We start from the raw sequence: 12,047 nt of genomic DNA, 5'->3' as shown, positions 1-12,047 counted from the left end.
AAAAGGGAACTAGAAAACACCCGTATGTTTGGAAATTTAAAAAGTATACTTCTCAAAGAAGAAATCTTAACAGAACTTAGGAAATATTTAGGGCTAAACAAGAAAATTACATAACAATCCCTGGAATACCACTCAGGTAGTGCTTAGAGAAATTGATAGCCTTTAAATGCTTATGTTAGGGGAAAAAACCTGAAATGAGTAAGCTACCACGTCTTTAAAGAACTTAGAGGAGTAAAAGGAACTCAAAGAAACTATAAGAGAAATAATGAAGATAAGGGTGGAAGTGAAATTTTAAAATACAATTACATACAATAAGAGAATCATAAAACCCAAAAGTCGGTCCTCTGAAATTCCAGTAGATTAGACACACCTATGGCAAGGTTTTTCAAATAAAAAAAAGAGAGAAAAACCATAAATATATGAAATTAGGATAAAAAAGGGATAGTGGCACATATACTGCAGATAAAATATTACAAACTGTGTGCCAATAACTTTGAGAATTTAGAAGAAACTGACAAATTCCTACAAATATAAAATGTTCCAAACTGACTAAAGAAGAAATAAAAAATGAAAATAGTCTTACTTTTTTTTAATGGGATTGACCATTAGAAACTTTCCCACACAGAAGGCTAAGGACAAAGAATTTCAATCTTAAACAGGCTCTTCTAAAAAGTATAAAAAAGAGAATATTCCTCAATTTTTTGAAGTAAGCAAACTAGGCAAACCTTGTCCTAAAGACAGAAAGAAAAACAAACAGAAATATTACAGAACAATTTAACTCATAAACATAGGCAAAAGCTAAATAAAATATTAGCAAATGAAGCCTGGCAGTATATTAAAAGGAGAGTCAATTTACACTTATTCCAGGGTTGTTTTTAAAAAAATGTGATTCACTACATTAATAAAGAAAGTTGCATGATCATCTCAATTAATGCAGAACAAACCTTCAACAAAATTTGACATCCATTCATGACAAAAAGAAAGCAGTCTTAGCAAACTAGTAATAAAAGAAAACCTCTTTTACCTGATAAACAGTTTATACAAAGACTACATCAAATAACATACTAAATGAATGCTGAAAGCATTCTCTTTGGGATTAATAATAACACAAGGATGCCTATTAAAACACTTCTATTCAATATTGCACCGAAGATTCTAGCCAGCATTATAAGACCAAAAGAAAAAAGAAGTATGATTAATGCTTAAAAGTTTAAGGAGTGGGAGAGAGGGAAAAAAGCTGTCATTACTTGCAGGTAATGTAATTATTTAGATAAAATCCCAAAGAATCTGAGTACAAATTACTAGAATTAAAGAGCAAGTTAAGGTAGATGACTACGTAGTGGATTAAAATACAAAACCAACTTGCATTTCCATACACCAGCAACAAACTGTTTAGGTGCATAATTCAAAAAGGATACCATTTGCACAATTACATACATTTGCCAAAACTCAGCAAATTGTACACTTAACGTAGATGCAGTTTATTGCATGTAAATTTTATTTTTAAAAAACTGTAGGAAAAAAGGTATCATTTGCAACAGCAACAACAAATGTAAAGTACGTAAGAATTAATCTAACATATATAAGACTCTTTTGGAGAAAATTATAAAGCTTTATTGAAAGGCATAAGAGTATATTTAAATAAATGGAAAGACATAAAACATTCCTGGGATGAAAGGTTTAATATTGTAAAGATGTCAATCTCCCCAATTTGATCTTTAGATTTAATGAATACCTGAAAAATCCAACAAAACTTTATGAGGAACTCAATAAGCTGATTCTAAACTTTATATGAAAGAACAAAGAATAGACAAGACACTCTTTAAAGAAGATTACTTAATCCCTTATAATAATTAAGATATTGGCATAGGGACAAACAATTTAACCAAAGGAACAGAAGAAAGAGCCCAGACACAAGACCATGTATGTCTAGAAACTTCATTTATGACTGTAGTGGCATTGAAGGTAAGTCAGGAAATGATAAATTATCCAATAAATGGCTCTGAGACAAGTTATTTTGCAAAAGCAAAGAGAGAGAAAAAATTTCATAGTCTATATCATGCTATACACAAAAATCCACTTCAGATGAATTAAAGACATGTGAAGGGGGCATTCTCAAAACTTAAAAAGGAAAAAGGGGGAGAGAGGAAAAAAACACAACAATGTTGGGATACGCAAGGACTTTTATAAACATTTATTTATTTATTTATTTTTGAGAGAGAGAGAGAGAGAGAGAGAGAGAGAGAGAAAGAGAGAGGGAGGGAGGGAGAAAGAGAGGGAGAGAAACATCAATGTTAGAGAGAAACATTGATTGATTGTCGTTCGTAAGCACCGCAACCAGGACCCAGCCTGCAACCCAGGCATGTGCCCTGACTGGAAATTGAAACGGCGACCTTTAGCTTCGTGGAATGACACCCAGTCAACTGAGTCACACCTGTCAGGGTGACAAGGACTTTTATTTTAATTTTAAAAAATGCAACTTAAAGAACACTAACCAAAAAGGGAAAAACTTAACAAGTTTAACCCCAAAAATGGATTACATGCAATAGGTAAAATTCACTAAAGAACATTGTGGGGAGAAAAGCAAATTTTTTTTTCCCTAGCAAGAAGAAAGCAATGGGAAACTGAAGGAAAAACAAGTCAGAAAGTCAATGCAATTATATTGTCAACAGGCATGGTTTTCAGCAATCAGTGTTGTATAAGAAAGAAATTTCCATTGAACTCAGATGAGAGTTCACAGGGATCATGAATTTGGAACTACGAAAAAGAACCTACAGAATCACAGCACACTGCTGGACTTTGTAATAAGTGGTACTAACTGTAAATGCTGCTATTTGGTTCTCAACTTTTAGACTTAAACCTACATAAAAGGGAACAGGAGTATCATCAGTTTTGACAATATAAAAGGGAAGGCATAGATGATAGAAGTTAGGAAGCAAAAGGAGATGGAGAAATAGACGGTACTAATTTCCTCATTTTACATAAAAGGCAAGAGAACTTACAAGAAATAGAGGTTTAAGAATATTATTTAAAATTACAAAGTTGACCAATGTAAAAAATGGTGATATATGAGGTCTGTCCAGAAAGTATCCATCCATGTAATTGAAAAAATAGAGACATTTATTGAAGAAGATACAAGATACAAGAAGCACTGTACATAGGACAATGAAGGCTCAGTCCCCGTCAAAGTTAGGACCTTCTAGAGGAAATCTGGCTCATTAGTAACGGTTTGAATACAGTCATTAGCAACCACAACACGATGTTCCTTCTGCTCTGGCAGCAGAAGCCAAGGAATGAATTTTCCATGACACATTTCATGCCAAGATCCTGAGTCCAAATCTTGGACACAGTAGTTTTTGGAATCCCCAGATCAGCTTCTAGTTCTCACACTATTAGTCACCGATCTTTGTTGATTGCAGCCCATTCACATTCAACATTCTCAGGTGTTCTGCTTGTTGCAGGCCTTCGAGAACGTGGATCGTTTTCAACAGGTTCTCAACCATCTTCAAAGTGTTTGTGCTGCACTTCTATTTCCGCTGCACTCATTGCACCATCCCCAAAAGTCTTCTGAATCATCCAAACAGTTTCCACAGAGGAATATTCAAGCTTAACACAACATCTGATGCAGAATCCTTGCTCTATTCACTCAAGTCATTTTGAATGTGATGGCCACAAAGTGCACATGCTCACTCAATAGCATCTACCTCCCTTGCTGACTAGTACAGTGGTCATTGTTCATGCATGCACATTCCATCTACTCTCCTTGGCTTCCAGGTTACATCGATGTTTCACAAACTGTTCTCGTTATATTAACAATGGCTGGACCTTTCCAGACAGACCTCATAATTATGAAAAACCAGGGTGGGTTCATTCCTTATGCCACAGAAGGGATTCAATAATATCCAAAACTGGTAAGTCAAGAAATGGTGCTCTAAATGTACTATTTAGAGATATGGAGGTAATCATTAGATCTAAAAGCCAAACAAAACACAGTGAAGTGCGGGAGGATGTGTTGGGTTTCATTTTAAGCTCTCCTGTATTACTAAACTTTTAAGCTACATGCTTGTATCATTCTGCCATCAGGTACGTAAAGAAAATGAATGTCTATGCCAACAGAAAACCTTCTAAACCTGATAAAGACTAACGATCAAAAAGCTACCAACTTTATCCACCAGACTAAGCTTAGTACCATCATTTAATTCAGAGTGAAGAAGAGATCAGAATAGTATCCATCTTTCTTGCTCCTCCTTGCTTTCCCTCTCTCTGTTTCTCTAACTTTTTAGGTCCCTTTGGCTTTCTAGCATGAATACTCAGTTTAAATGTGTGTGTGTGTGTGTGTGTGTGTGTGTGTGTGTGTGTATGTCACTAGTTTTGTTTATAAAATATAGCTTTATGTTTCCTAATTTTCTCTCAGTGCAGAAAGAGCATATCACATTGGTTTTCATTTCCCTATTGTCTAAACTAGTTTTTAAAATCTATGGGCATTACTGCTATAGAGAAGAAATGGCCTCTACCACCATTTTAAGAAAAGAGCACGCCAACAACAAAAGGCAACTCTGCTAAATCCAGCACAATAATTACTCTTCAATGTATTGATGCCTCTCTTGGAGACTGTTATATGGCACTTAGACTTCGGGGCTCAGGAGCTAGGTATCCACACAGGCATTTATGTTGATTTAAAGAGATGAAAGCGTGAAGTCTAAGTTTCCCAAAACCAGGTTAAGTGTTCATGTTAGGTGGCTTCGATCCAAAAGAATTTAGCAAGGTCTCCAGTTCCGTCTAATCCACATCCATATCCAGGTATATACTTACACTATATTTGCAAGGTCAAGTGGTTTCTCTGGTTGCTCAGGAAAAACAGGATGCGGGGGTTCTCTGGTGGGTACGCACCCCAAAGATTTACTAATTGCATGGCTCAGCTTCTTTGCAGGGGATTTCTGTGTCAAAGTAGAAAATAAGGAAGTAAGGAATCATATCTTCAAAAGCATGAAAAAGAATTTCAAAAGAAATGGCAACAAGAGCTGTAGAACACAGCTTTCCAAATAAACTAAGTTCCCTTATAAGCACCATTAATGGGCTCTGCAGAAAAGAACCTACAGCTGCTCCACAGCCATTTGTGGTCCTACATTTCTGGCTTCCTTCCTCATTGCTCTCTGCAGCCACATTACTAGGGTAATTGTTAACTTCCCTTTTGAACATCCCTATGTGCCCTTTGCATAAATTCCCCATTTTGATGCCTCTGGATCTTTTCTTTCTTTCTTTTTTTTTTTAAAGATGTTATAGTTAATTCCCTAATTGGAGTCAGAAATTTGTGTTGGGATGAAGTGTTGAGAGCTCATGGCTTTTGAATGTTAGCAAGTTAGCTGACTAAGCCACAGGCCAAAACATGCCTCTCAAGAGAATATTCCCAAAATAAATGTGAGGCAGAAAATTTGGTGTTAAGGGTCTGGCTATATATACAGAAACAAACGCGCACACTCACAGACACGGGCAGTCGCCATCAGACCTATGACTCTCAATTATGATGTGCTGAGGCACAAAAATAAGTCGGCATACGAATACGTTTCTTTGGGAGGTAGAACAATACACACCAAACCCAAAGACTATCAAGTCTAAGATTTAATAGTAAATATGTACCAAAGTAAACAATATGCCACAATTAAGTAGAACATTCATGGTTTAAAGGAGGTTCTTTATAGGATGCTGATTTTATTGTCCACCCAATTCCCTTTAAGTAACACTGTTGTCTGAGATTTTCTTGGCAGGATATTAACTGCAAAGAAGTTTAAACATTTCATTCTGTTGCCTCTGCAGTATATCACCATATGTACCAACTTAATTGGAAAAGAGAACTTGCTTGCAGCTGTGTACCTACCTCATCAATACCATATTCTCCATTTAACTTTATATGCTGCTTGTATATATTTCAACACAAAATAAGCAAAAATCAGCAGGCCCTTAAGACTATATAGGCAAAGTTAGTTAATACCTGTTTAAAATAAAGATGGAATAGTACCAATTCTTTCAGAGACTTCCCACACTGGTCCCAAATCACCTACCACTATCCCCTTCAACCCATTAAATTCTCAGAAAAGTCTAAATATAATCCAATTTCCTGAAAATAACATGAAACAAAGCAGAAATTCTGAACTTCCCCCAATGGCTGTTCATTCTCCCTTTGCCCAATGACTAACTGTAACATGATTCTGAGTCTCCCCTTTAATCCATTGTCTACACTTCCCCCAGACACGTCAGTCTTCTGCTTAAAATCTTTCAAAGGCTGACAATCATTTAAAGATTTAGATCCAAATAAATGCCACCATATTCCACATCTTTCACACCTGGCTCCTCTCTCCTCACCTCTCACCTCACACTCGCACAAACAACAAGCTGTTCAAGTTAGTTAGCCCAACACACCACGTTCTCTCAGTTTTCTGTATCGCAGCACCAGCCGTTTTGGCGTCTGCCTTTCCCAGTCCATCTCTGTGTCAATGTTCTGCTCAGCTCCCAACACGACTTGCAGGCCTCCCTTGCTCCCGGCTCTGTAAGCCAGCGCCACCTTTCCAAGCTGCCCACGCACCGCGTAGGTACTTGCACTGGCGCACTTCCCATGTGACTGCACCTTTTGTCTTACGTGCCTGTCTCTGTCAGACGGGCGCTCTGCAAGGGTAGGGTCTACATTTTACTCATTTGTGTATTTCCAGAACCTGCCCTATAACAGAGGATGTTATTTGAACAAGTTATTTGCCCAGATGAATTTTCTCGATAGCTTTTTTCCCGACCAAACCACCTGTGCTTCATTTTGTGAGAATTATGATACAAGTAGGAGACAATCAGAGGGCACCAGAGAATATCTAAATTCACCTTTATGACTATACACAACATCTGTAATCCATGTATTCATGCCATGGGTTCTGCTCTACCTGGGAACACCCGGGCCATGAACTCATGCGGTTTCTGTGAGATGGACTGTCTTGGCTGCACCCTGAGCAATGAGAGCAGTGAAGTCACATGTCTCCCTTTGCCCCGCCTAATGCTCTCCAGCAGGACGCCTGCTGCGCTCCTGCAAATACTGCTTTAAGTCACAGTTTAAAATTAGATACAGTTTCAAGTCTCAGAAATATAGACAGAGCAGTGAACTCAATACATCAAAGTCAATTCCAAATTATTAGAGTTCATCGAGAGAGGCCTGATATATATATGGGAAAAAATTAGAAAATAAAAAAATACAGGAATTAGAATATTAACTATGGGCTAGCACAAAACTAGAAAGGATATTACCCTGAAAATGTCAAAGATGTGCCTTCAATTAGGTTGTCTAAATATGTACATAAGTGATTTCCTTAACCAAATCTCAAAGACTGGATTATGACACAGACCTGAATTTCACTGTGGGGTCAGGAGGCTGAGAGTTAACAAAGCCTGTACTAATCAAGGTCCGAAAACTGCTGTGAGCGCCAAGATGGGGCTTTGCCTCTTCTGGCTGCTTGGCCCCCAGGACCACGCCCAGGACTGGGTAGTCGGTCACTAAACACTCATGGACATGAAGGAGGGAGTGAGAGGGGAGGAAGAGCAGTCAGGCCTAGGGACCGATGTCCCCCACACTTTGTGGACCTTACTATGCCAGAGGTGGTCCTTGAGGTCTCTGTCCCTCCCCCTTCACCTGAACTCCAAAACTGAAATAGTGGAGGCCTTAAACTAGAAAATCAAGTCTCCTCCAAACACTTTTAGGTTTTTAGATTGACTTTCAATCTTTGTGCATTTTCAATACCTAACCCATCTAATTTCAAGACATTTCCTACCATCTCTTAAATTTTTAAAATATACAAGGGGGACCCCCAAAAAACAGAGTTATCTTCTGGAGGGCAGGTCCCTTGTTGTACAGGCTTCCCCAGCTGGGGGAGTGTTCTAGGAACCCATCTGTACCAGTGTACCAGCTGGCATTGTTGTGAGAGGCTGCATTCGGCTTCAGTGAATTTTTTTGAAGACTCAATGCATTTGCCCATTTCACAATGGGTGGTTTACAAGCATGGAGTGTTCAGCAGTTTTTGACCAAGAACAGCATGATCACCCTCCCTATTCATCCAATCTCACCCTGTTCAGCTTTTTTTGGTTTATCCAATGAAAAAGTCCTGAAAGGGAAAGGTTTTGACGATGTGGAAGAGGTGAAACAAAAAATGGTAGAGGCACTAAAAGGCATCAAAATCTACAAGTTCAAAAACTATTCTGAGCGCTGGAAAAAAGTCTTGATATGTGTACTGAGTCAAACAGAGAGTACTTTGAGCCCTGGATGGTGTGGCTCAGTGGACTGAGTACCTGCCTGCAAATCAAAAAGTCATTGGTTAGATTCCCAATCAAGGCACATGCATGGATTGCAGGCCAGGTACCCAGTTGGGGTTGTGTTAGAGGCAATCGATAGATGTTTTTTTCACACCTCAATGTTTCTCTCCCTCTCTTTTACCATCCCATCCCCTCTCTCTAAAAATAAATAAAATCCTTTAAAAAAAAAAAAGTGCTTTGAAAGCAACTGAGGTTTAAAGATGTAAGAATACACAATTTTTTATAATAAATTCTGGGTTTTGGGGGGTTGCCCTTGTATATTTTTGCAATTAAAAATATCAAATAGTGTATAAAATGTGTATGAACAGTTTTTAAAGTTATAAACACGTACCCACCCACCCACTGTTCTTCCTGAGAAACAGAACCTCCCAGCCAGCCTGAAGCCTTGCAGCGGGCCCTTGCCGCAACAGCCCGCTCCCACCGCGCCGGCTCCCCGCCTGGTAGTCAGAGTCCTGGATTTTGTATTAAGCATTTCCTATATTCTCTTACTTTGCAATTATGTATGTCATATGATTCACTTAATACATGTTTAAAACCTATATAAACTTACATGTTTTTTCTGCAACTTGCTTCTTTCACTCAAAATTATGTTACAATTCATCCATACTGACGTATGTAATTGTAATTTATTCATTTTTTATTGTACTTCATTATTAATTACATCATAATTTATATATTCAACCTACTGCTGGTGAACATTTGGGCTGTTTCCATTTTTTTCCTTCATTCACAGCACTGCTATAAACTTTCTTGTCCACGACTCCTGGTGGCCATATGTAAGAATTTCATAAGAGCGGAACTACTGGGGCATGAGTTATGCACATTCAGTTTTCCCAGGCACTGCCAACTTGTTTCAACAAAGTGGCTGTGCTAATTCCCACCCCCCTCGGCCATGTGAGTGGCTCCCAGACTCTCCACACTCCGGCCAATCCTTGTTATTGTCAGACATTTTAACATTTGTCAATCTGGTGGGTGATAAATAGTGTTGTGGTTTTAATTTGTAACTCCCTGATTACTAAAAAGATTGAACATTTTTCCTGTGTTTATGGGCCATTTGTGTTTTTTCATCTGTGAAATCCCTGTTCCTGTCTTTTGCGTAGTATTTCACTGGGTTGTCTTTCTCTTTTTGATCTATGAGAGCTCTTTATATTTTTTGTATGTTAATCCCATGGAAGTTATGACTTGCAAACAACTCCTTAACTTTAAGGCCTGTGTTTCATTCTGTTTGTTCTTAATAAAGTCATCTTCAAATATAACATTAGTCCCAATTTAGTAATCTCTTCCTTTATATTTTGTACTTTTGTATCTTAAGAAATATTTCCTTCTCTGAGGTCAGAAAGACAGTCTTCCACATTGCCTTCTAAAGTTTTATAGTTTTTAATTCTGTATTTAAGTTTCAGTCTACTGAGAACTAAATTGTTTGGAAGGTATGAAGAAAGAATCCAATTTTATACCTTATGGATAATCAATTGCCTCAGGATCATTCATTAACTAGTCCACTCTCTCTCTCCTAGATATTCTATTTCTACCCCTGAGCCAGTGTGACATGACTTAATTGCTGTAGCTGCCCCTTCTCTTTGCAGGTAGCATCAGGGAACCAAACTTAGTATTTCTCTCTTTTGATGCTTTATACAGCCATTTAAATTTTGAAATCAGTGTGTTCTTTATCATAAAAAAATCCTGTCAGGATTTTGATGGGAACTTATCAAATCTATAAGTAGTTTTGGAGATAAATGACATCTTTATATACTGAACATTACTTTATAAATATATTCATCTCCTCATGCATTTAAGTCTTCTGTAACATCTTTCAATAAAGTTATAAAGTCCTGTTCATACACAATCTATGCATCTCTCATTTATTTCTTGTTATGTTATAGATTTTTTTAAAAATTTACTTTAGAGAGAAAGAGAGGCAGAGAGTGGGGAGAGGGAAAGAGAGGGGGGGAGGGACACTGATTTGGTGTCCCACTCACACATTCGTTGCTGGATTCTTTTATATGCCCTGACTGGGACTGAACCCATAGCCATGGCATATTGGACGAGCAGTAATTTTAACTTACTACTTTTATTTATTTCTATAGCTTATTATAACATTTTTCATTTTTAACATTTTTTCATTTTTTCTTTTATTTTTGTCCTTTCTTAGCCACTTTTTAGATTTTGTTTTTTCTCATTTTAATTTTCTTTTTTTAACAAATTACAGTTTTTGAGTCTACTCTGCCAGTGGTTTCATTTTTTTCCTCCCTGAAATGGAAATAAGATTTATTAAGACATTAGTGTCAGGTACCTAAAGGTGCTTTGCGCGCATACGCGCGCGCATATATATATATATACACACACACACACACACACACACACAGGCTCATTTAACCATCCAGTTAATCTATAATATAAATATTTAAATTAAAAAATTAAAATATATAAAATCCAATTTTATAGGTGTGAAAACTAAAGCTCATATAAATAGGCCTGTCTCACTCTTTTCCTGGTACAACAGAGACACTCAACAGGTACAATCACTGGGAGAAAGAACACACAGGGGCCGGGAGAGACAGCCGGGGTCAGTGAGGCAGTCCTGCAAGGAGCCAGAGGCAGACTCGGGGTCCTGCAAGGAGCCAGAGGCAGACTGCGGACGCCAAGTACTGCGGCGGGGGTCACAAAGGGAAAGCTCCGCTGAGTCGGGAGTGGGGACACAGAGTTTCCAACTGAGGGCAGACTCCCAGGTCAGGGTGGGAGGGGGCTTGTGCTGGACCCGCTGCACTGCGTGTTCCAGTGCCAGGGCTGAAACTTGTGGGACAGGCCCTTAAACACTGAAAAAAAAAGTTCTTTGGAGCTCAGATGACTGTATTTTCAATCAGCCTTGAGCTAATTCCTTGCGCAGCACAGTCTGAAGCTCAGGATACACGCCAACAGGCCCTGACACTTGGGAGCACAGGGGCCTAAGGGGAAAACCTAAGGATCGGTGCGCGGAGGTCATTCCTGTCCTGCTCACTTCCAATTACTCTGCGTGCACCATCTTCGGCATTAGGCCACTGTCTGAGGGGATCCAAGCAGAAATAGAAGTCTATTAATTCCTCGGACAAGACAGAAACCCCCTCTAGCTATTTTACTATGAACACTGACCACAACCTTAACCAGCATCTGTACTCCCACCCTGTAATTTAAAATCCCGTAACTCTAATCGTGCCTCAACTATGTTCATGTCATAGTTGATTCGTGCTTTAGCTTCTTCGTATTTTAAGCCCACCAAAATCAGACATCATTATTTTAATAAATTTATTTAATAAAAAAGAAATAAAATCGTTTTTTTAATTTAAAAAAGGTTAGCTAGGTACAGAATTATAGGTTGATCTTTTCATTCTATTCTTCAAATCCTTTAACTACCTTTCATGTTTTCCATTTCCCTATATCTGTGTTCAATATTCTCTATCCTGGTCAATTTCTTCAGATCTATTTTCCATTCCCTAATTTTTACTGTAGCTGTCTCTCATTTTCTACTTAACCCCCCTCTATTGAGCTTAACCTTAGTATTTTATTTCTAGAAATTCAATTTGGCCCTTTCTTGCTATTAGCCTATTTCTTTTTAAATGTTACTCTTCTAAATTTACTTCTATTTGATATTGCACTGGAGGTTCCAGCCAGCCTTAAAAGACCAAAGGGGGGAAGAAAGTATGATTAATGTTTAAAAGTATAAGGAGCAGGAG

The 12,047-nt window shown here is 38.0% G+C and overlaps 1 protein-coding gene across 1 annotated transcript in view; it reads right to left on the bottom strand.

Moving 5' to 3' along the window:
* DTNB (dystrobrevin beta) overlaps positions 1-12,047 on the bottom strand; it is a 185,753-nt gene that overhangs the window by 88,381 nt on the left and 85,325 nt on the right. Inside the window, exon 10 of the mRNA XM_054568949.1 lies at positions 4,813-4,937. Within this exon, the coding sequence (XP_054424924.1) occupies positions 4,813-4,937 (125 nt within the window). The remainder of the gene's footprint in view (positions 1-4,812; positions 4,938-12,047) is intronic.

The sequence above is a fragment of the Pteronotus mesoamericanus genome, unplaced genomic scaffold (genome assembly GCF_021234165.1).
Source record: "Pteronotus mesoamericanus isolate MK-2021 breed Mesoamerican mustached bat unplaced genomic scaffold, CSHL_Meso_final contig_101, whole genome shotgun sequence".
NCBI classification, from domain to species: Eukaryota; Metazoa; Chordata; class Mammalia; order Chiroptera; family Mormoopidae; genus Pteronotus; species Pteronotus mesoamericanus.
The sequence above is the reverse complement of the archived record's forward strand: the minus strand, read 5'-3'. Positions and strand labels throughout refer to the sequence as shown.